General features: G+C 42.1%; 4 protein-coding genes across 12 annotated transcripts in view; 2 read left to right on the forward strand and 2 right to left on the reverse strand.

Annotated features, from left to right (window-relative positions):
- The first annotated feature begins 185 nt into the window (after nucleotides 1–185).
- dlgap5 (discs, large (Drosophila) homolog-associated protein 5) lies at nucleotides 186–6,292 on the forward strand. Of its 3 annotated transcripts, none has more exons than XM_086195349.1 (19): nucleotides 186–264; nucleotides 1,099–1,346; nucleotides 1,563–1,750; nucleotides 2,067–2,132; nucleotides 2,222–2,252; nucleotides 2,338–2,424; nucleotides 2,523–2,615; nucleotides 2,736–2,810; nucleotides 2,914–2,966; nucleotides 3,056–3,303; nucleotides 3,439–3,612; nucleotides 3,698–3,786; nucleotides 3,928–4,088; nucleotides 4,168–4,269; nucleotides 4,394–4,634; nucleotides 4,721–5,355; nucleotides 5,446–5,608; nucleotides 5,857–5,900; nucleotides 6,043–6,292. In XM_086195349.1, the coding sequence occupies exons 2-19, from the start codon at nucleotides 1,109–1,111 to the stop codon at nucleotides 6,148–6,150; spliced, it is 2,796 nt and encodes a 931-aa protein (XP_086051475.1). In that variant the 5' UTR covers nucleotides 186–264; nucleotides 1,099–1,108; the 3' UTR covers nucleotides 6,151–6,292. The 3 variants fall into 3 exon arrangements, with proteins under 3 accessions (XP_086051475.1, XP_086051473.1, XP_086051476.1); XM_086195347.1 differs by having other exon boundaries at nucleotides 188–336; XM_086195350.1 differs by lacking the exon at nucleotides 5,857–5,900 and having other exon boundaries at nucleotides 188–336.
- rsph10b (radial spoke head 10 homolog B) lies at nucleotides 5,988–11,171 on the reverse strand. 2 transcript variants are annotated; one of them, XM_086195352.1, is made up of 16 exons: nucleotides 10,916–11,171; nucleotides 10,613–10,681; nucleotides 10,310–10,341; nucleotides 10,137–10,222; nucleotides 9,936–10,056; nucleotides 9,579–9,755; nucleotides 9,387–9,486; nucleotides 9,207–9,304; nucleotides 8,925–9,114; nucleotides 8,701–8,812; nucleotides 8,196–8,275; nucleotides 7,935–8,080; nucleotides 7,555–7,659; nucleotides 7,360–7,452; nucleotides 6,921–7,020; nucleotides 5,988–6,741 (listed from the first exon to the last, which is right to left on the reverse strand). In XM_086195352.1, the coding sequence occupies exons 2-16, from the start codon at nucleotides 10,635–10,637 to the stop codon at nucleotides 6,581–6,583; spliced, it is 1,626 nt and encodes a 541-aa protein (XP_086051478.1). In that variant the 5' UTR covers nucleotides 10,638–10,681; nucleotides 10,916–11,171; the 3' UTR covers nucleotides 5,988–6,580. The 2 variants fall into 2 exon arrangements, with proteins under 2 accessions (XP_086051478.1, XP_086051477.1); XM_086195351.1 differs by having other exon boundaries at nucleotides 5,992–6,741; nucleotides 10,310–10,483.
- A 105-nt stretch (nucleotides 11,172–11,276) lies between these two features.
- On the reverse strand, nucleotides 11,277–18,156 carry pms2 (PMS1 homolog 2, mismatch repair system component). Of its 5 annotated transcripts, none has more exons than XM_086196545.1 (16): nucleotides 18,138–18,156; nucleotides 17,730–17,808; nucleotides 16,885–17,027; nucleotides 16,628–16,714; nucleotides 16,451–16,553; nucleotides 16,185–16,368; nucleotides 15,470–15,637; nucleotides 14,860–14,957; nucleotides 14,661–14,760; nucleotides 14,491–14,575; nucleotides 14,240–14,395; nucleotides 13,020–13,845; nucleotides 12,261–12,428; nucleotides 12,072–12,172; nucleotides 11,788–11,957; nucleotides 11,277–11,680 (listed from the first exon to the last, which is right to left on the reverse strand). In XM_086196545.1, the coding sequence occupies exons 2-16, from the start codon at nucleotides 17,741–17,743 to the stop codon at nucleotides 11,543–11,545; spliced, it is 2,541 nt and encodes an 846-aa protein (XP_086052671.1). In that variant the 5' UTR covers nucleotides 17,744–17,808; nucleotides 18,138–18,156; the 3' UTR covers nucleotides 11,277–11,542. The 5 variants fall into 5 exon arrangements, with proteins under 5 accessions (XP_086052671.1, XP_086052669.1, XP_086052670.1 ...); XM_086196543.1 differs by having other exon boundaries at nucleotides 18,066–18,141; XM_086196544.1 differs by lacking the exon at nucleotides 18,138–18,156 and adding an exon at nucleotides 17,936–18,069.
- Nucleotides 18,157–18,371: 215 nt separating this feature from the next.
- eif2ak1 (eukaryotic translation initiation factor 2-alpha kinase 1) overlaps nucleotides 18,372–22,303 on the forward strand; it is a 13,811-nt gene continuing 9,879 nt past the window's right edge. The window contains exons 1-9 of one of the 2 annotated variants that reach the window (XM_086196547.1): nucleotides 18,372–18,722; nucleotides 19,814–19,981; nucleotides 20,076–20,212; nucleotides 20,584–20,627; nucleotides 20,933–21,032; nucleotides 21,125–21,205; nucleotides 21,296–21,389; nucleotides 21,473–21,521; nucleotides 22,012–22,303. The exon at nucleotides 22,012–22,303 is cut by the window's right edge and continues 72 nt beyond it. In XM_086196547.1, coding sequence (XP_086052673.1) covers nucleotides 18,578–18,722; nucleotides 19,814–19,981; nucleotides 20,076–20,212; nucleotides 20,584–20,627; nucleotides 20,933–21,032; nucleotides 21,125–21,205; nucleotides 21,296–21,389; nucleotides 21,473–21,521; nucleotides 22,012–22,303 — 1,110 coding nt within the window. In that variant the 5' untranslated portion in view covers nucleotides 18,372–18,577. Of the gene's footprint in view, nucleotides 18,723–19,301; nucleotides 19,643–19,813; nucleotides 19,982–20,075; nucleotides 20,213–20,583; nucleotides 20,628–20,932; nucleotides 21,033–21,124; nucleotides 21,206–21,295; nucleotides 21,390–21,472; nucleotides 21,522–22,011 lie in introns of those variants that run through there. The other variant, XM_086196548.1, reaches the window with a different exon arrangement.

Genomic DNA, 22,303 nt, shown 5'->3' on the forward strand with positions numbered 1-22,303 from the left:
ACCTAAACTAGAGGGTACATCAGTTGCCAAGTTCTGCAACTTCAGATCTGTCAATTGGTGCAGAGAATTCCCCACTGACGGAAGTTACCGCTAAAAAAAAAAAAAAAATCCCCGAAGAAGAAGATGACTTCCACCAACCAATCAAAAGTCAGTATTTTTGACTTGTAGCCAATCGGCTTCACCATTGACGAATTTCAAAAACTCGCCCGCCATGATTGTTTGGTGTGTTTAGGATTTGGACGGAATAAATCTGTCTGTGGCGCAGTAAGTAAGGCGGTTTTATTTTAGGTTTTTGGATCGATTTTTTAATAAGTTTTTTTTTTCGGAAAGAACCAGGTAAGATGCGTTTCTGTTAATATATTTGTCACGCAAGTCGTTTGGAGTTTGGTTTGCTCGTCAAATTTAGCGTTAGCTTGTTTCCCGAAGTTGCTGTTGCTACGTGAGATGGTGAGGACTTCATTACCGAAGACTTGCTATGTTTCTAATGTGTTGAATTCAATTTTGAGATCATCATTTGTAGCAACATTAACGGCGGCTTGTCTATACAGCTGATTACAGTCAGTAGTCAAGTGACATCGGATATTATTAATTATACGCTAGATTTTGGGTTACTGCTTCAAGCTGTTACAGGGGGAATACAGGGAAAATATTTCTGAATAGAAACAAAAGATTTATTCTTGTGTTGGCGTAATTTCTGGACATTTTACCTTTGTGCAAACTTAGATTTGACTTTAATGTCACGTTAATCGACTGTTGGCAACTTACCTCGACATTAACAAAGCTGAGTTATTTACGTTGCAGGAATCTAAAGTGATTTTATTTGTCATATCATAATATGTTTATGTGAGAAAAAGCAGCCAGCCATTGACTTTAAAGGCCTAAAATGGGCTTGTAGTTAGAATGTTGTTTCCCAAACAAGTCTTGTGATGTTGTGGGGTTTTTGTTGTTGTTTTTTTTTTGCTAAGTTTTATAGCTTTGAACTGAATCCATGACTGACGAAAGTACAATCAGTTTTGGGCTTTTCTCTGAATATTAAAGTTCATTCTTCACTTGTTACATTTTGACAGACAATACACCATCTTCTGCTCCTTTTTCCAGATACCTGAACATGGAGTCTCGATTTTCTCACCTGCGCCAGCGGGACACCAGTGTATCAATGCTGAGAGTAAAAATGTCCCGTAGAAGGTCTCAGTCCCAGAAGGAGAACCGAGAGCGGGCTGTGAACACACGGAGGCAGCTGGACAAGCTCCCTGAGCTGGAAATCTCCTCTCTGGATGCCTCCATGGCAGTGGCCCAAATTTCAACCATTCAGGAGAAAAAACACAACACTGCAAATTCTGCTAAAAGTAAAGTTTCATTAGCTATTGGGGCACGGTAACCTTCAGTTTATCCACAGAAAGTTGAAAGTTTTCCTGATGCTTTGAGAGGACTCAAAGGATCAGTGCCTCTTGAAAGCTTTTGTTTAGAAGCGTGTCTTTGTTTCTCACAGTTGTGTGAAGCTTCTTGCGCACATCATCATAGCTAACATTTGTCCTCCCTGTTCAAACCCGGTCTCTCCTCAGACAAAGCTATAGAAGAGAGGCTGAAACAGCTTGAGCGCTGGAAAGAACGCAAGGCTTTTGAAAAGGAGAAGGAAAAAAGAGAGAGGGAGCGTAAAGGGGTATTTAAGACTGGCCTGTATCATCCTAAAGACGACAATACCTTGGTGTTTCTGCCCCCAGTCTCAGCTGCCTCAACCACAGCTAAGGAGGTGAGCAGGTTGCATTAACTGTAAATTCACTGCAACGTACATTTCTATTTTCATATTTATGAGTTGGACCAGAGAGTGAGAATGTGACTCAAACTTGAGTTAGGTCCGTATGGTTTGACCTTCATAAAAATCTTGTCCCCAATCTTATTTTGTTTTATCAATGCTTGCATGTTCTTGGCACTTTGATACTGACTTGTGTTGATGCTGAAAAATGACTGGGAATCAACAAAGAATTAGACCAATAATCAAGAGTGGCTCTGGTAAGTGTGATACAATTAGGTGGTTGCAATGATTTTTTTTTTCTTTTTTTCCCCAGATGAAGGTGATCACGGCTGCATCCCACAGCAGCAGAGTGACCCGTTCAATGAAACAGCAGCAGAAGGTTTCACATCTCTAAAATCTTAAACATGTATCCCCCCGCAAATTTTTAGGATTTCTGTTCAACTGAAAACTAATGAACTTTTTCAACAGACGCAAAATACAAATGCAGCAGCAAAAAGAGGTAAGATCCATTCTTGTCTCTCCATTTCAAATGAAGCAGGACTTTGATGTGGTTCACCTCTGACCTCTGTATCTTCTACATAAAGCTCCACCTGCCATGGAACGATCAACCAGGAGCCGGATAGCAGCTGTCAAGCCAGCACCGACTTTGACCAAGAACAAAGTTTGTGCGGGTAACTAATGAGAAGGGAAATAAATCCGTACATACTACATACTTGACACCAGCTATCATGTTAATTCACCTTATTATGTTTCCTTATTTGCATTGTAGTGGAGCCTGTTGTGCGAGCCTTGTCTACCAGATCAGTCAACAGGCCTCCCCTTACAGCAGTTCCTGTGGTGAAACCTAAGGATCCATCTGCAGGTACACGCCAGGCCTAAACCAGCAGCTTTTTATTCTTTGGCTCATTAGTGTCTGAGGAAAATTATTGGAGGTGTTAGTTCCTACTAAACTCTTTGTTTTGTTGTCAAATGTCTCTTTTAGATGTAAGAACCACAAGGAGCAGAGCAGTTGTTCACTCTGTGGCTCCCTCTTCTGGGAGAAAGAGGAACTGCAAAGGTATCGATAAATGTAGAACATACATTTTTCAGTTGTTCTCATTCTAATGTCAGAAGCGCAATTGTTTTCATTTCTACCCCAAATTTTCCTGAATCCTTTTAAGGTGCAGCAACTGTCAACACTGTCCATCCTGCTCAGCCTAAAGCGAGCATTCCTGTGAGTGTCACAAATATCAGTTTGTAAAACCGTAACTACCTTTTTATCAGTAACTTGTTGAATCACTTTTCTGCTTTTGTCTTTTTAAGGAGCCTGAGGAAGGACCTTGCCCTCCCTGCTCGGCACCCTGCTCTGAAGAGGAGGAGGAGGAAATGGTGGTGGATGAGGCTCCAGCAGACCCTGTTCCTGCTTTGGATCCTGTTGAGGACCAGCAGGGTCCTCCCTCTTTGTCCTCATTTGCTCCTAAAGGCTTTACCTTCCAAGCTCCTGTCGGCCTGTCTTCCTTTAAGTTTGAGCCTCTCACTCCTCGCTCAGCAGATGCCTTTCTCACACCAAGGTCAGTTCACAGTTTCTATTTATACTTTGTTCTTTATTTAGATTATTTCTTCTTTTTAGATTCAGCTGCTCTTGTTTTTGTTGTTTTTGTTTTTTAATTTAATGTAAAGTCATTGTTTGGACTTTTCCTAACCAGCTACAGCTTCAGTCTTCCCCCTGCCCCTGTGTTCAACACTGAGCCTCAGGCTGAGCCAAGTGGACCCTCTCCCCCTAAGTCTCCTCGCCGCTCTCCTCCTCCTCCATCTCCCAAAGACGTTATTCCAACTCCAGGCAGCCCACTTGAATCGAAGCATGATGTGCCATACTTCAGGTAGTGTATCTTTTCCTTTATTCAGTTTCTGGTTCCCCTAAAATGTGTTAACTGCTACTAATCAGTTTGTCCTGTGTGTTGTCAGGTTACAAATTGCTGGTGAGACGGACCGGCTGACATCTCTGTGTGCTCAGTGGGAGAGTAAAGTGGAAGATGAGTCCATCCCAGAAGAAAGTGAGTGAATTTTATTCTAAGCTGATATAAAGAATATTCTGAATTTTTTTTTTTTTAACATAGTGGTACTGTGGTTACTGGTAACATTCCTCAAGTTACCAATTCCTATAGTCCATAACGTGTCTGTGTGTGTGTGTTTAGTGAGAGACCGCATGCGTACAGCTGTTGGCCAGGCCAGGCTGCTGATGAAAGAGCGTTTTAACCAGTTCAGTGGTCTTGTGGATGACTGTGAGCTGTGCCGAGGGGAGAAGATTACCACCTGCACTGACTTGCAGGGATTCTGGGACATGGTTTATTACCAGGTGAGTCCCTTGTAGGAGGGCAACATGTGTTCTAAACGTCAAATATGCAAGTCAGAAATATTTTATTTCTATCTATCAGGTCGAAGATGTCAACAAGAAGTTTGACGCCCTCAAAGAAGCAGAGACCCGAGGCTGGGTGGAGGAACACAAGCCCCCAACAAGACAGAGGAAGGTCGTGAAGGTGACAACAACTCTGCATGTTAATGCAAACCCATTCTGTTTATTTTTGTCATCTACATCATTACCAAAGTGCAGTGGCGTATGTGACAAATACACCAATACATGTCTGGCCTGGCTTTGAACAGAAGCCGGCAGCTGCACCTGCCAAGCCAACGGGCAACAAAGCAGCAGCCAAGTCTCGACTGGCTGCTGTTAAAGCTGCCATGAAAGCCAGACAGCAGGCAGCTGAGGCAGAGAAAGCTGCAGGACGCATTGAAGACGAGCCCAGCCAGAGCTCTGAGGAACCCCAACAGCAGGCTTCACAAACGGACACTGTGGTGTTTGACGGAGGCTTCTTCCAAGTGGAAAGCCCAGCCAAAGCATCAGGTGAAAGGAATATCACTGCTTGTTGATCATCGTTGTACATGTAAACATGCAAGATTAATAGCTGTCTCGCATATCGTTATGTGTAGGTTCTGTGAGAAGATCTGGCCGTCTGATCACCAACGCGCTGCCACAGGCCTCTCCCCTCTCCAACTTCCTCTCCCCAAGAAGAGTCACTCGACACTCCCTTGCGTTGGCTCAAACCCAGGGGTCTCCTGCCCAGACCCTCCACACCCCTGCCCATCTTGTCCTAAACCAAACCCCCAGACAAGCATCAAACTCTCAGCGTGGAACTCCTCTGCCTCTACAAAGAGGAAAGGATCCCATAAATGGCTCTCTTTGTTTCTCACCTGTCAAGGAAGCGCCACCTTCAGAGAGCACCTTGCCTGGAGAACACCCAGACACAGTCTTGACAGAGGACAGTGTGGCTCCTGGATCCACCACACCTGTACATTCTCTCCCCTCCATTCCTGTAGTCCAGGTGGAGGATGAACCAGCTGAAGCTCTCGATGTTGGCTGCTCTCTCTCGCCAAGGCTTTCTCTCTCTCCATGTAAATCTCCTGTGTACCAGGAAGCTGAGCCCTCATCGGCACTGAGGTTGTCTCCCAACAGAGCTCCCCACCTGCCCCCCTTCTCCTCCCCCACAGTCATTTCTCCTGCTGTACTAAGCCCAATGGAGGCGCAGCAGTCTGAGTGTCACACACCAGACAGTTCAGTTGTTGAGGTAAACAATGCTTTTAAGAATGCTGTTATCTCAACTTCTGGATTCTAACAAAAGCTGTTTCTAATCGGTTCCCTCTGGCTATTTTTTCAGGAAATTCCGGGGTTGGACTTTGAACGGTACCTGCAGCCATCACAGAGATGCAGCTTGTCACCAAAGGAGACAGTTGCCATAGAGACGCTATCACCCATGGCAGAGGACATGGAAACTGAGAGCCCCAGAGGTGAAGCTGAGGGTCCGACTCAACAAGAAGCAGGTGTGGTTGGTGCTCGTATGTGCAGGACAGTGCTACACCTGAGCTGCAGTTGTTTAGCAACACAAATGACTAATGAAGTCTCTGGATTTCTGCTTCTGTGTCTTCTTTTCTACCTACTGACATTTCAACACTGTCAATCCTCACTGCAACTCTCAGATGAATTGTAGCAGCCTAGTATGGGAATAACCACATTGGTCTTCTGGTTTAGTTGCAAATAAACTCACGGTGCTCATTCTCTGTCACTGCAGTTCCACCAGCTGTGCCTTTGGTGTTAACCTCACAGTCACAACAGGTTACTTCCTTTTTTTTAACATTTTATTACCAAATATTGACTCACGTTTACACTGATCACATAACCAGGCTGTTGTATTTCCTTACTGAGGTAATATCATTCGCTGATGTTCTCACTGTATTTTTCTTGGTTCATATTTCAGGCGCAGACAGCCGAGGCTTCTCTTCTTCTGTTCACTCCGAACCAGAAAGACCGGATCCGCCAGTCCGTCTGTCCAGCTGACCTCATGGTCTTCACCCCTCCCTTTTAAAATCCTCAAAGGTTTAAATTTGTGACATTTTGATTACTTTGGTTTATTCTTTTAGAGAAAAAAAGTACCTTTGAAATGTGTCTTAGAAAAAGCTTTAATTAAAGTTCTAGTTACAACAAGGAAATGGCATGTTTTCTTTTTTTTCTTCTTGTCGTACTTGAAGACCTTACACTGAATTAACTTATGGACTATTTAATTACATTTTTCTGCTAACCAACTGATGTGTTTATTGTCCATTAGCTCCCAATAATTGTACCTCTCACACGCCACATGTTAAGGTCACAATGATATGAAACCGGGGGGGGGGGGGTGCAAGATTTACGATGAAAGTTACTTGGAGAGGAAGTGGACTCCCTCTGGTGGCAGTGATGGTAAATGTCAAATTCCCAATTCAGAGGCTGCATCTATTGTAGACAGACTAACTGGTTCTTTACCCAGAGTGATCCATGTTTTCCTTCATGTATCTGGTCACTAACTGATGATGGTCAAACGCAGGGAAGAGCAACTGGTTGAAGAACTGATGGAGCATCTCGGTCCAAATATCTGATTTATAGTCTGTGGCCTTCATGACCTCTCTGTCACCTGGTTTGTCTGGAGGAAATATGATACAATATTAGCTGCAGTGGTAAACCAGGAGATAATACCAAAAATATATGTCTGGTTTTTCTTCTTAAATTGTAGTTACCTACGTAAATCATTTAATCTGCACCTCAATTTTCTAAATATGCTAAATACTTGAATGGAGTCAGCAAGCTAACAACAAAACAAACCTGAAAATTGAGGTTTCACAGCGACAGAAGCTGTGAGATCTTGCTGACTTCCCACATGTTGAGCAGAGGTTAATTCTGGTGAGTTACTGGATCGTCCTGCCTATGAACAAGATGTAAGTACAGTAAAGATAAGTCAAGGGCATCATCCAGTTAAATATACCCACTTACCTTTTCCACTAAAAACAAACTATAAATTTGGCATAACCATGAGCAAGCTTGAGTAGTTGGTTCAAAGGCATGAGCCTACTGATTACACTGCTGCGAATGAGCGTCAAGCTCCACCATTAGCTTCAAGCTAAATATATGTATCTGGCTTTTTCTGCATTATGGAAGAGCAAAGAAGAGATACGGGAGAGGAAAATATCTTTTTGAGCTCAAGACAACAATTAGTGAAAACCAAAAGCTTATCCTCTGTAGTGGATTTCCCTCTTTCCTCTACCTGTGGAAGCTCTTCATCCACGCCTCTAGAAACCTGCAAGCACTTCACCTCGACGCAGCCGACAAGCACCTCAATAAACTCCAGGAATATGATCTGCAGCACATGTACAAGAAAATATGATATAAACAGAGTAGGGGTACCAAAAGCTAGAGCATTAATATCTGTAAATGGGTGCTGCACATGCTAGAAGCAGACCTCTACATCCATGCAGGAGGATGGGTTGGTGGGGTCAGGGCTCTCGGCGGTTATGACCTCTAATAACCTCGCTGTGGTCAGCTTATCGTCGAGCAGATTAAGATCCTGGTCAACACAGTGTTTCATATACTAAGTGAAATAAATTACAATTCTGTGTAATTGCTTTCTACATTTGCTATTGTGAGATAATAATCTCACAGATATGTCATGTTTGTGATAAAAAGAATCGCAGTTGTAAGCCCTTTTGAGTTTATTTAGTTGCAAAATATTACTGCACCCTTGTGGTGAAGAACAACTATCATTTCCCAATGTTGCGTTGTACACTTAACTTAAACGACAGAACTGAAAAAGAAGTAGAAGTGTAGTTTCACCCATTTCACCTTGAACATCCACAGCAGGTGCCGATAGGTCATGGCATGGCCGTTTCCAGCCGCAGTGGCCCTGCTGAAAGCCTGATAGACGTCCCTGCATTTTTGAATATACTTCATAGCCAGCACTGCACACTCTGGCTGCCTAAACAGGAAGCCTGTTTAAACACAGTTACAGCTAAAGAGCACACTATTACTGCATATCTTTAAAAAAAAAAAAAAAACTGTAATACATCGGCAACACATGTTCATACATCGATACATTGTTCACACCTTTTACAATCTGAGCATTAGGAAGGATGTCATCTGTCAGCAGTTTGGTAAAACAGGATGCCAGAAGGTATTTTTGTGACCTGTAACAAGAGCACATGGGGGACGTGGTGTTCCTGCAGGTTAATCACATAATGTAAAGGTTTCACTGTGTTATTTCACAGGTGATTCTATTTTCCCCGTGTCACTTTAATTTCAGCAGACTTAATTCATTCTTTTATGTCCAAGACTTTCTCATTTGGAATTTTTTTGAAAACCCCAGCGGGATAGAGTTTAAAAGTCATTCTCTATTGTCCTTCCACCTTCATGATTAAGAGGTGTTGGCTTTTCATCCACTGGTGTTTTATCACATTCATTAGAGATGTTAAGGTTTCACCCTCATTTATTAGTTTGTCTGTTCCCCGGCTGGTCTGCGTAAAAACTCGCGGAAACCCAATTTTGTTTTGATCATTTCAGAAGTGTGCACTCTACAGAGCCTCCTCTGATTAAATCGAGGTTTACCACTTACTTCATGACATCATGGTAGAGATGGTAGGATAGAACCACGAGGCAGCTGAGAAGCCTGCAAAGCAGCATGAAAGTGAAAGGAGAGAAGACGTCTGTGCTGGCGGTGGAGTCCTCTGCAACAAAGACAGAGAGTAAACGCATTAAACATACTGATAATGCTGCCGTCAGTCTCCCGTCCTGTAGATGCGAGGTGTGTTAAAAGGAGTGGATGGTGGTTCCTGTCACCTCTAATGTAAAAGTCCAGCTGCATCAGAGTAACGCCATGATGGTGGATGTTACAGTCTTTGAGCAGACGCCAGAACTGCATACGGGACAGCAGGGATACGTTATCTGGAGGATGAGCTTGGCCCAGTCTGCTGTAGAAACTGTAGATAGACTTAAGCTCGTCATGGTGCCTCTGCACCACAAACTCCACCTGTTGCACATCAGTGAGACCACATCAGCATGCATTTGTTGGTCAGGATAGGGACTTTATGCTGACAAGCGTCGGGGGAAGGGGGACCTCACCTGTTTGCGCTCAGAGTATCGGTTCCTCTTGGGGATTTTGTCTAGGAGACATTCAATATTAACGGTCATGTCAGGTCCTGGTACCGATGCATCCTTGTCTGACATGGTAAGACACAAAAATAGTAGTTACTGTCCATCTCACTGATGGTAAAATAAGAACTGTATGCAGCAAGTATTTACCATATAGAGAGGGAGCTCTATTTCCACTCAGCCTGGTTGCCATCTGATCATTCACAAACTCTCCTTCAAAAATGTGGCCATCCTCGAAAGTTAATTTTCCCTTTGACAAAAAGTATTTCAAATGGATTTGCATGCTGTTTTCATATAATTCATAAAGGCATTTAGACTCTAGAAGGAAAAAAAGCAGCAAACCTGTCCGTGTTTTTTATTGTTTTTCCATTCTCCTTCGTAAATCTCACCATCAGTATAGTCAAAAGTTCCTTGTCCGTGTCTCTCACCCTGAACAAAATCCCCTGTGTACTGATTCATCTGGCAATACTGGGATCCATGTAATCGCAACAGGAACCAGATATGTTTTCCCTGCCCATGCTGTAAGATAAATATATAAATATACACACACACACACACACACACACACACACACACACACACATATATATATTATTCATAGGATAATCTCTTAAAAATCTTTTATTGTAGCTGCATATATGGATATCGATGGTCCAAAAGGAGTATTGAAATCCATTCTTCTTTAAAGTGCTTTTATACCTGGACTCCATACTGCCATTCTCCAACATATTTCTGTCTCAGGTTCAGCCACCACATCGTTCCATTTCCATGTCTCACATTGTTCTTCCACTCACCGTAGTAAATGTTACCGGAGGGGTAGCTGATAGAAGACAAGTCCAACTTTAGTCTTATTTTCCACTCATGCAATCAACATAATACTACGAGTCCATCCGTACTTACCATCTCACTCCCCATCCCTCTCTGGTGTTCATCACCCAATCTCCTTTATACCAGGAAGTCTTATCCTGGTTATAATACACTGCACCCTAAAAGTCAGACAAAAATCTTTAAAAACAAACAAACAAAAACACCTAAATTAGAGGAGATACTTGATGTGTATTTGGGAATCATACCTTTCCGTGCCTCTTGCCCAGATGCCATTGACCTGTGTAAGACACACAGTTGTTGGCACTTTTATGGGCTCCATAACCGTGACGGACACCATTGAACACGTCCCCCTTGTAAGAGCTGCCATCAGGCCAAGTGTACGTCCCCTGGCCCATCGGTGCGAAACTCACAAAATCTCCCTTTAGGATAATGCACCCATTTTATTTTTCCATTTTGTACTTACTTGTAAATACTTTTATCTGTATCCTAATAGAATAGCATTATGTAATGAAAATTAATCTCGACATAATTATATTATTGCATTCCACCTCGTATTTCAAACCATCTGCCCATGTGAAGACGCCAGGTTCATCCATAAACCCCATGGAAAACGGCCCCTGAAAAATAAAGTTTGGAATTAACTCGTTATGTTAGATTTAACGAAATGATTTCATTTTGGAGCACTTTTTAATGCATTTTTAAACTATAAGTGCAGTTGCTTCCCCGAGTCAGTTATAATATTGATCTCATTAATAATGATTTAATAATGAATTTCATTAAGTGTCGTCAGTTAATCGTCTAAAGGCCCTATTAAGGAAAAGGTTCATGTTATGTATGTTTGAATGATGTACCTGCGAATGAATGCGACACCCCTCTCGCTGTCCCGGGATGTAGGCTCGGTCCTCATCCGTAACTGCCGAGTCCGGATTTAAGTTATCAGAGCTGCTTACCAACTTTGTTTTTCTTTCTTGAGCAACCTGCGGCATCTGCACGTTGTTGTAAGAATTTATATTTCCTTCTTTATTATTTTCCATCGAGCCTTTCTTCTTCTTTTTTCTCTTTTCTCTTCCTTGTGCTTGATATGCCCAAAAGCGTCAGGATCATCTCTATGGCAACGGCAAAGAACGCTTGCAACTACGGAAACTCTCTTCAGTCAAAAGATACCAGCTGCGATTTAAAACACAGGAACGCACTTCGCATAATGTAGCATTACACCGCTTTTATTGGCAATAACGATTATGTATAAAACATGTAACAAACTGTAGTGTTATGATAGAAATCGGAAATTAAACATATCTAAACCGATACTAAAACAAAGCATGTGAACCACAAAAATACAATCAAGGGTTAGGACCTCCATCTTGTCACTTTTACCAGCCATTCCAGGGATAAATCACAAAAATTAAAGTAACTAAAATCACAGTCCACTTGTTTTAACATCCTGATACAGGACAGGAACGCCACCGACGTGATCAGTCTTACGAGATGATGTCCAGGTTGGCCAGGTGTCTCATGGTGGGCCTGCCATGAGGACAGTTCCATGGCTGTTCAATCTCACCCATGTGAACCACAAGTTTCTTCATCTCGCTGGTGCTCAGAGCAGTACCAATCATCACCTGAAGGAGAACACAACAGATGCATTGCACACCTGAACAAGCCTTTTATCATCGGAACCAATGCCCAATTTTGGTGTAAACAAATATTTGCATAAATATGAACTCACAGATTTCCGACAAGCTCTGGAGGCGAACATCTGCCTGACGCGGGATGGTCGGCACATGACTCCAGGGCTGTCACTCAACATGAAGATCAGCTCCTCAATGTCAGCTGGACCAAATGTCCAGTTCTTGCTGGTTGGCAGAGATACAAGCTTCACCCTTTCCATAACCTGAGCTGCAGTCACAATAAACACAGGGTTGGCTAAGCATGTGACATTCAAAGAGAGGGTCTCTTATGCAATCAGTAATTTTTAAACATTTTTGTAATTAAGTGATTAGATGTTCATACCGTCCTCATTGACCAGAAATTCAAAGCCGTTCTTTCTGAAAATCTCAATGTTTTCAATCAGTACATTCTCACTGACTGCAGTGAGGTGAAGGTTCTGAGGGCTTCAGCGACAGAAGAACATAAAACAGGTCAGTGACCAGTTAATTCCAAATAATACCATCAAAAATGTAACTAGAATAACATTCTTACGCTATGAGTTTCTGTCCTTGGAGCACCGTGTGCTGCTGCAGCATCTCAAAGTTGTATTTCTCATCTGTGGCATGCTGGTCGATCATGAAGATGTCTGAGTTGAGTTTGGTGATGATGAAACCCAGATTGAACTGACCGATGATCTCCATCTCTTTGAACATGTCTTTACTATCAAAGGGGGGGGGGGGGGGTAAAGACAAACTGTTTCAGTTTACACTCAAAATACCACTCTAAAGTAGGTTTTTGCCATCGTTCCTAAACTGACAAAGGTCCAACTAAGCTGTTTCCATCGTAAAGGAAAATCAATATTCCACTACAAGTTCATTTTTCCTTTACTTGAAAATTTCCACGTAATTCAGACTAGCTTGACCTGTCCGAGGTGAAGTCCGGAACTACAGCCCACTGTCATATTTTCCCTCCTATCTGGTTTAAATATTACCCACTATTAAACTTTACACATAATTTATTATAAAGTGCATAACGAAAGAAAAAAACAACAACTTTAAATGTTCTAGTGTTTTCTTCATTCTAATGACATTAGACAAGTTATATCTCTCGTTCGGGTCTACATGGCAGCATTGATGCATCTGGCTGTCAACAGACAAGAGGCAGTGAGCTGCAAGGTTAGGAACTCCAGTCAAATCCCTGACTTGACATGCATGTTCCAAATATGGTTTATAAATGTCCAAACAGTGCTCCTACAGCCAGGATATCAGCACAACATCTTAACCAGCAGAGTCAAGATAGATGATAAGATACCTGATCTCCTTCCTCAGCTCCTCCTCTGCACTCTGGTTTTCTCCAGGACTGATTTTGGCCCTGAAACGTCGGTAGAGCAGCTCCCCATTGGCCCTTTGTTTCTGCTGGTCCTGCAACCTCCTCATCTTCCCTGCCAGCTCTGCTAAAGAGAACCGGAGATGCACCGTTCTCCTCTGAAGGCAGACTGGAGCATCCACTAGGGAGGGGGAGACGCCCTCGAAACAATCTGAAGGAGTCGGGGGTTTGAGCTGTATGGAGAAACATGGATTCTCTTTTCTGGCTCGCTTGGCATCTGGGCTCACAGTGGAGAGGTCACTGGAAGTGCTCAGTTTCTTTAATGATTCTGCATCTTCCTGAGAGATTTGACTTTGGTCTGTTGCCGTAAATGTTTGTTTTTTTGTACTGGGTTCGTCAGGAGACTGTTCGTCTTTCGCCACCATTGAGTCAGTGTTTTTTTCAGAGTCTGAATCAGTGCAGTCAACTCCGCTGTACCTGAACCCGTCTAGCACCGACTTCTTCACTGGAGAGCGTGCAGATAAATCTCTTGTGGATTCTGCATGAGATTTTATAGTCGAGTTACAGGTGGAAGATTTTCCAGAACCCTTGAGAAAGGACTGGAGTGTTTTCTGAGTCGGGCCACTGTTAACACCTTTACTGGATTTGAGACCAGTATGAGATCTGTGATGACTTGAGAAAGCAACTTTTAGGCTGGCCAGGTTCAGGGATGATTTCAGGCTCTGAATTGCTGGTACTGCGTCTTCTCTTGATTCTGCCGGGTTCTCATCGGATGGGACAACCGGGCGCACCTCAGATGCAGAAGCCGCAACTACAGACAAATGACAATTATTCAGTCACATTATTCTCAAATATCTCCAAGTGAAATTACAGCAAAAAGATACTGTGCCCGCCAAAGTGTTTTTTTTTTTCCTGTATTCTATTTTTTTCTGGTTGAAGAGAATTGAAAAATGTTCGACTTGGGTTAAAAACTCTCACTCATCACTGTCACTTTTCAACCAATCACAGATTATGAGGAAAGGGACAAATAGCACAAACTACTGGCAAGATGTCTTCTTTCCTTCTGTGGTTCAGTCTTTAATTTACTCACAAGACAGTGATTGCAGTAAAGCACTTGCAAACACTCACTTCAGTTAGAAACAAAAAAGATTTGAAGTACACAATGCCCGGTAATATTCTATCTAAATATAATAAACTGCTCTTACTGTTGCTGCTTGGTATTGGTATATAGTTCAGGCTAACTTTATTAACGCCAGCGTCAAACATGCAGATGAGTGAAGTCTTCAGAATAGCCAACAAGAGCTTCTCCTCCTGGAGGAAAATCTGACGCTTGTCTGGGGTTACGTTTACATCCACGCACTCTGAGGTAAGAAAGACCAAAAACAAGTGGATAGGTCAAACAAGCGTGCTTTCAAAAAGAAAAAAAACTTCATTTAATGAACATTGGTTTTCTTACCTGATGCAACAGCTATGTTCAAGGCAACAAAAGGATACTGATGTCTGTTATACATGTGATAGACTTCATTCACAAGTTTGGTCACCTGCAAAGGGAGAACAACCAAACCAAAAGTCAGGCTGAAAATACAAACTCTTCCCTTCATGTCTCCGGATTCTTTCTCTACAAACCTTTAGGGGATCACACGGTCGGTTGTTTATGAAAAAGAACTGTCTGTCTGTGGCGCTTCTGCCAACACCGTGGTCTCCTTGTGACACAAAGCCTGCGATGCTGCCAAAAGAAAGATTTTTATTAAAAAAACAACAAAAACCCTGCTTTGTTTTTGCAGAACATGATAATTTAGACTCTAATGCAATGGGTGCCACTCACGTAAAAAGCTGTTTGGGTAGTTCAGCATCCTTGAGTCCATATTCTTCTATCACACTTTCAGTAGGAGAAATTTGCTGAAAAGGTAGAAGACTCTGCAACTGGAGAGCACAGGAGATGTATTGAACCAAGGGGAAAGCTTGTGGAGAAATTAATAAATAGAGTCAATTACGAACATGCAGGAGTTATAAATGTAAAATGTAAAATGATATTTGGGTGTGGCACAGTGGCCTCGACCTTTAACAACCAAAATCTTATTTAGCAACAGTGGATATTTATACCATTATTTCAAGTTATTCCCTAAAGAGATACTGCATTAATGAGAATGGGACAGATACCATGTACATGTGAGGTGACAGTGACCCTGACCTTCGACCATCTACATTTTTTTCAGCTCATCAGAGTCTCAGTCAAATTTGAAGAAATCCCCTCAAGGCGTTCCAGAGATGCCGTATTACGAGAACGAGACAGATGGATGGACAACTTGAAATCATACAGCCTCGAACTTAGAGCTTTATTGATGCAGAGGCATTTAGTTAGACTGGTACTCTCACTATTTGCAAACGAGCAACAGTCAAGAAAAAAAAAGACACTTGCAAATCAGTATTCAAACCTGTTTTGGTCCATATATGGCTCCTATATTGTCTCTCATACTTTGGCTGCCGCTTGTGCCTAGAACTGTACTGCGTTTTCCCTGCCCAGTTTGGTTGGAGCAGGTAATACGCACTCCTGTGGAGATGATGCAGTAGGACTGCAGGACGTGTATCATTTTGGTGTACTCCTGAAAGAACACAACAATAGGATGTGTTACTTGGCTATTGATATAGGAAATAAAAGGTATATATATATATATATATATATATATATATATATATATATAAAAGAGAGAGAGAGAGATATAGATATAGATATAGATATAGATATAGATATGTGTGTGTGTGTCATTACATAAAGGTTTTTTTCATCCATTATTTTTGTACTATTTATGGTGAGGTACACATTCTTAATAGTTTGCCTCCTTGTATAGGAATTTTGTATGCATTAAACTACATTTAAATGTCCAGTAAAAAAAAAAAAAAAAAAAAGGCAATTAAATGCTGGACATTTTTTGAGATAAACTGGAATATTCAGAAATAATATAGACAGAAAGTCAATAAATACATTTAGGCGAGTTAACTCTCAAGAGGTAACTTCTAACACCTTAAAGCAGCACTACAAGCTAGCAGGAATTTGAATTATAAAGTGCAGTGAAAGGAGCTTACAAAAAGAGGAGTGTACCACCCAAATGATGCTGACACTGTTAGCTTAATGTTGCTTTAATGAGTGACCTTCTTGATGTTGCGCTGGAACTCCTTGTGGCGGACTGGCAGGGTGTAAAACAGCTGCTGCAGAGTGACTGTGGTGCCTTGCTGCCGGGGATGAGGTAAACTCTGAACCAGGTGACCTTTTTGGTCAAACACCAGCTTAGTCCCCACCTGGCTGGACTCATGGCACGTCACCACACTAAGGTCACTGGTGCAGAAGAGGGGATTTACCACGACAGCATCAGGTTATTCGAGTGTGAGTGAGAGGAGTGAATGTTGAAGTGTTTTACCTCAAGGCACATAAGGAGCTGAGGGCTTCGCCTCTGAAGCCAAATGTTTCCACATGGATGAGATCTGAGAAGTCCCTCAGCTTTGATGTGTGGTGTTTCAGGGCTGTGGGACAGAAGAGGTTGCTCTTAGCCAGAAAGGTGACCAGACCACCACGAACGAAGTGGATAGACACTTACTCAGCCCTGCAAAGTTGGCCTCTTCAACTCCTTTGCCATTGTCTGACACCTCCACGAGTTCAGCTCCATACTCCTTCAGCTTGACATCTGGAAAATTTAATACTGCAATACTGAACAAAACACAGCAATGACAATCAATCTTGTAAATGCAATGGAGCCTATGACCGACCCACTTCCATGTAAATCTAGTAGAGCAGGATCACTACATATAAATACAAGTAACCCCTCACGGCTCAGTTCTATACATCTTTCCTTACCGATGTTGGTGGCTCCAGCATCAATGCTGTTCTCAACCAGTTCTTTGACTGCAGTGGCCAGACTCAGCACCACCTGTCCTGAGCAGATCTGATGAACAGAGTGCTTGTCAATGGCCCTGATGGCTCCAGCAGGTTCAGAGCAGCTGAAGAGAAAACAAACATCACCCAATACTGAATTCACAAATTTGCATAAGAACAGTACAGATACACATTTATTTAATCAAAATCGCTATATGGTCCACTGCAATTTTCAAGTTGCAGGAAGGCACAATATTTGAAAATCAAATACTGTCGTGCTACAGAGATGTACTCTCTACGTGTCAGATTCTATTCACCATCACTTCGTGACAATAATGATGTGGGGGAAAAAAAATCAGTCCCTCTAATGTCACAGCTCATATCATAATCAAATTTAAATGTTTCTTCAAAATCATGCAGCCCTTTGGCAGTAGGCTTGTAAATACCAAAGTGTCAGCCGCTTAATCCCCAGGACCAGCAGGATAAACCTTCGGAAAGTCGGTTCTGTTCTGAATATACAAAGCAGGACAGCCCAAAGTGGAGCCAAGGGGCCAAATCTGGCCCACTGTAAGGTCCAATTTGGCTTGCAAGATGTGAAACCTCCACCAAGTATTAACAAATGAAATTATCTAAAATCTATCAAAACATGCTGGAGTTCTGAGGGCTACAAATGCTCTGAATTTGTGAAAAGACTGAGTACGACGAGCACACAGTAAATACATGAAATAAATTAGTAATTTAAGTGACATAAAGTTACACACGCGTGGTTACTTCCATGGCGTACATAAATCCATGCATGTTAACAGAAACTGTTGAAGCTAACTTACCCAGCCTCAGACATGTTCACGGATTGACAAACTGCACGAAGAATCACTTAGGTCCGGAGCTCTGAAAGTGAAGCATCCTCTGAAAACGAAGGAGAAAGGCACACGGACATGTTGCCATAGTTAAATGTAGCTGTGAGTTTAGTAATGAAACAGAAATGCATTACTCCGACACACATCACGTTGTATACACAAAAATGACCGCGCACACTTCGCAAATTGTTCCCGAGCGTCATTGCTGCGCAAAGACGCGCATCATCGGGCAAAAACATTACTGGAGACGGTAACACAGAAAAAAATCATGAATTAACAAAGATTATAGGCATGAAAATGTCATACAAATTATACTGATTTGCATAAGTCAATGATGCCTCAAATGTTGCAGCAGTTTCCCGATTTCAGTGACCTTACTTTGACCCCACGAGGGTGCATCAGCATGTTCCCTTTTTGAATGAAACAAATAAATCTAACTTTGTTGTAGAAATTTTTCCTAAAGGAACGATGAAGTAAATTTGGATTCAAAAAGCTTTTTTCACATTTAATCCAAATGTGTTCGAGTAATGTAGCCTAACTGTGGCCAAAGCATGATTTGTATGAGGTGTTTCAAAAATGAAGTGTGCGACGGTCCCTAAGCAGGAAGACCAAAGATGGCCGGTGGCGTTCAGACTGCACGGGACTCATAGCAGAGCTTTTACTGAGCAGTAGGGCACATTGAGGCGATGTAAACATTTTAGTCGGTACATTTGAAGTTGTATCGAAACTATTGTAACATAGTTATGGGATAGCTATTCGGTTGAGTTGGAAAAATTAGTTTTGGGTTGGTTTTTTTTTGCTTAAACGTTGTAGTCAACATGTTCATTTCCACCAACGCGCTTCCGACAGGGGAACGTTCCAGCAGCGGCGCTCTGATCCGCCGCAGCATGAAATCTATCAGGAGTCGTGGCGTTAGCCTGCTTAGCGTGGCCGGCGAAGAGGACGAGGAAGTCCAGTTTGACAGTAAGCGTCTCTTCTTGTAACTTAGGTAGTACTCTGCAGTCAGTATGACGTAAACGGGTGAGTTGTCGAGTCCGCCCTGTTAGAGGCGATTCGGCGTGATTTACTGCGATCTGCTGCAGGGTAAAGTCTGGTTCTGAGGCGGCGCGCGTGTGTATATATGTGTGTATATATATATATATATATATATATATATATATATATATATATATATATATATATATATATATATATATATATATATATATATATAATGTCAGACGTTTCTTTGCATTGAGCGAAGTCTCTGTCTTTTCTGTCTTTTTTTCAGGTACATTTTGTTGAATATAAATATTAAATAATTAAGAGAAAATAAAACAACAACTGCGATGGACTAGCGACCCGTCCAGGGTATACCCCCTTTTAGCTTAAAGTCAGCTGCGATAGGTTCCACCCCCACACCCACTCCCCCCCCCCCCCCCCCCCCCCACCCACTTCCACGGGCGACCCTTAACGGATTGGCGTTATAAAAAAAGGATGGACGGATAAAACAACAAAAAAGCTAAAAAAAAGTTTTGGAAAACCGTGTCTATGAGAGACATCCCACATTTTGAGGAAATGACAGCACAATGGGGTCATACAACTCTGACTGGTGGCAGTGACTCTTCAGCATTTGTTGGCATCTCCCCTTGGCTGGGTCATGTGTGTAAAGGGTTTAGAGTAGGCGGAGGTCTGATGTGGCACTGGACCAGGCAGATAAGCAATAATGCTGTGCACGCCTCCTTATGCATAAACAAGATGAGCATTTTTGCCTTGAATGTGACCAGGAGGATCATTGGTACAGCTCTTGGTGCTTGATTTTGCACTGAAGGTGTTTTTATCCTGAAAAATGGAACTTAGGGAAAAAAACATTGCTGAAATAATTGCTAAAGTAATTGAAGAAGGTAAGACATGATATTAAAACGTCATTGTTAATGTTTAATAGATAGTAGTTGAAACTTTTAAATGCAAGTTTTTCAGAACAAATTTAGTTGAAAGTCGATTATTTTACTTTCACAGTATTAGTCCACTGCTTCCTCTTATCATTTTACTTCCTTTTTCTGTGGCACATCTAGCTTCTGACACAGATAATAGCTGTGAGGTGCTTATGGCTGGTAGACATTACCCATCCATCCAAGAGTTTGCCTCAGCAATCCCCAACCACCTTCTCCTGGGGTCCCTGCTCGAGCACCTGTGCTTCGTCTATGAGAGTAATCCAGCACGCTCCCGTATGCTGTTTAAAGGTAGATATTCAAATGGACTGTTCCGTCCCTGTAGAAGACTGTTTCGTGTTTTTCACAAATTCCTCATAAAATGGCTTTGTTGTTCCTCTGGTAGTCATCGGCCAGCGATTAGCTGCTATGAACCTACTTTCACCTTTGGCCGTAAGTGATGAGTTCAGCACCGTCAGACTGCAGCACAACCAGGCCTTCACTCAGCTGCTCCATGCTGCCAGCTCCTCGTTGTATCCACAGGTACCTGGATAGATGGGAGCAGAGCTTAAATAGTTAAAGAGATTGGTATTTCAATGACAATGTGACATTAGGGTTAGTTCAATGCCAGAAGTATATTCAATCATCAATTGTCAATAGATACATTTGAGGAATGTCTTTATTAATTTTTCAAAAATTTTTTATGATTAATTATAAATATAATTTCATTTTTTGTGTCAAAAATAATTATAAGGCTGTGGTTCAAAAATGGTTGATTTTGTAAAAGCCATATGTCTGTTTGTGAATACGCACATTCTGCTTGTCAGAAGTGATGGTAATGTGTCGCTGTGTTCGACTTTTTTTTATTTGTTGTTGTCATCTCAACTTGTTTTTGTGCTCATGTTCGTCTACAGGGCCACCAACTTCACAACACAAACACGCACAATTCTTCTGTAAGGTAAAGTTGACTCAGAGCATTTTTTTTGTGTGAAGTTTTAGTAGCTCTATGGAATATTTGTCGAGAAAAAAAGCTGTAAAAGTCCACCTGCTCAGGACCAAACAGATACAGTGAGTGATAAGCATTGAGCAACTACAGACCACAACCCGAGCTAAAGGAGAGTGGATGTCTGTCTTCAACACAACTTGGACACAACTCCAAATGGCTGTTAGTTTTGCTCCATTACTACTGGATGTTTGCACCAAATGCTGAGTTAAGTGTTTCTGTTGCCACTGTATTCGTGATGTAGTTTTTCCTTCTCACAGGGTTAAGGGGGGGTTGTTCGAGGCACAGACGTCTCGATATCTCAGTGAGTTTGAAGAAATCTGGAGAATTGGAAAAGGATCATATGGGAAAGTTTTTAAGGTATTTTTAAGGTCCTTGGGCTATTTTGATACTGCAAGTTTTAAATAAAAAGACAAGAATTGGTGAGCATGTCTGTTGTCCTTGACATGTAGGTTATGAATAAACTGGATGGACAGTTCTACGCTGTGAAGAAAATTCTCATTAAAAAAGTCTCCAAGGAGGGTTGCGTGAAGGTGAGCTTACAAATCCGTTTTATGTAAAAATACAGAAGTCAGTGGCAACCGCTGTAAAAAAAAATCGTTGTGTTTGGGGTGTTGCTCTAGGTCCTGAGGGAAGTCAAAGTGTTGTCCAGCTTACAGCATGTCAACATTGTGGGCTACCACACAGCATGGATGGAGCATGTGCAGCCCGGACCATGTGAGTGCTAAAGCTACATTAGCTGTTTTGCTTGGCTGAAATGGATTAAGGTGCCTTTAATGATCTAATCGTCTCTGTTATAGCTCCCGAATCTCTCCTACCTGCACTGGAACCGCCTGGACAACAGGACATGTAAGATCAGTGTAAATCCTAACTAGTGACCAAAGTTGGAGATCATAGTAAGCAAACTTAACTTCACGAAGAGAAGTCAAGTATGACTGGAGTGTGGGGTATTCATGTTTTCTCGCGCTAATTACATTATAAGTGCACGTGTTTTAACTTGAAATAACCTTTTAGAAAATCACATTTATTCTCATTAGTTAAGTGATGTCATTTAGATCAAATTTAATATATAAAATCTGACATCAAAAATCCGAATTTGCCTCAAGGAATGGTCTGAACAGTTGGTCCAGGTATTACTCAACCCTGAGCTCTCTGACACTTTTCTTGAGACTACTTCACAATATAAATGCTGGTTTGCAGGAGCAGCATTTCTTCTGTGAATGTTACTATGGCTTTTATCAGATGCCGATTGGTTCACTCGTGACATTCTCTCCTTCCGTGACAGCTGATGACTGAAGAGATTTTGATTGGAATTTTCTGTGTTCTTCCTTCCTGGTAGTTCTGACAAAGGCCCTGACAACAGCAGCTCAAGTAGCTTTATAGTTTTCCAAAGCCTCAGTCAACCACAGACAGAAGCTGCCTCAGGCTCTTCAGTGCCTCCGAGCAATGCCCCAGCTCTCCAAGCCTTAGTCCAGACACAGGAGAATGACCAAGTGGTGTGTCCTCAGACAATGCGGCGAATCCCTGAGAACTACGTCCCCTGCGTGTTCCTTGGAAAGCGAGATCTGGCAGACAGCTCCAAATGTCCTGCAGTGGGTTGGGACAATCCATTGCTGGAGGAGGAGTCCAGC

This window comes from Aulostomus chinensis, chromosome 23 (genome assembly GCF_037954235.1).
Source record: "Aulostomus chinensis isolate RoL2024-O1b breed Wild chromosome 23, RoL_Achi_v1.0, whole genome shotgun sequence".
NCBI classification, from domain to species: Eukaryota; Metazoa; Chordata; class Actinopteri; order Syngnathiformes; family Aulostomidae; genus Aulostomus; species Aulostomus chinensis.

What these genes read in the sequence shown, in the direction of transcription:
- dlgap5 (XM_086195349.1), top strand. Translation starts at nt 1,109, where the DNA reads ATGGAGTCTCGATTTTCTCACCTGCGCCAGCGGGACACCAGTGTATCA. An exon ending in CATGATGTGCCATACTTCAG is followed by an intron (nt 3,613 to 3,697) that starts GTAGTGTATCTT and finishes GTGTGTTGTCAG; the next exon opens with GTTACAAATTGCTGGTGAGA. An exon ending in GGGACATGGTTTATTACCAG is followed by an intron (nt 4,089 to 4,167) that starts GTGAGTCCCTTG and finishes TCTATCTATCAG; the next exon opens with GTCGAAGATGTCAACAAGAA.
- rsph10b (XM_086195351.1), bottom strand. Translation starts at nt 11,098, where the DNA reads ATGGAAAATAATAAAGAAGGAAATATAAATTCTTACAACAACGTGCAG. An exon ending in TAGAGCTCCCTCTCTATATG is followed by an intron (nt 9,305 to 9,386) that starts GTAAATACTTGC and finishes TTACCATGTCAG; the next exon opens with ACAAGGATGCATCGGTACCA. An exon ending in TAATGCTCAGATTGTAAAAG is followed by an intron (nt 8,081 to 8,195) that starts GTGTGAACAATG and finishes GTGTTTAAACAG; the next exon opens with GCTTCCTGTTTAGGCAGCCA.
- pms2 (XM_086196545.1), bottom strand. An exon ending in CCATATATGGACCAAAACAG is followed by an intron (nt 14,958 to 15,469) that starts GTTTGAATACTG and finishes TGTGCTCTCCAG; the next exon opens with TTGCAGAGTCTTCTACCTTT. An exon ending in ATTTCTGGTCAATGAGGACG is followed by an intron (nt 11,958 to 12,071) that starts GTATGAACATCT and finishes TTGTGACTGCAG; the next exon opens with CTCAGGTTATGGAAAGGGTG.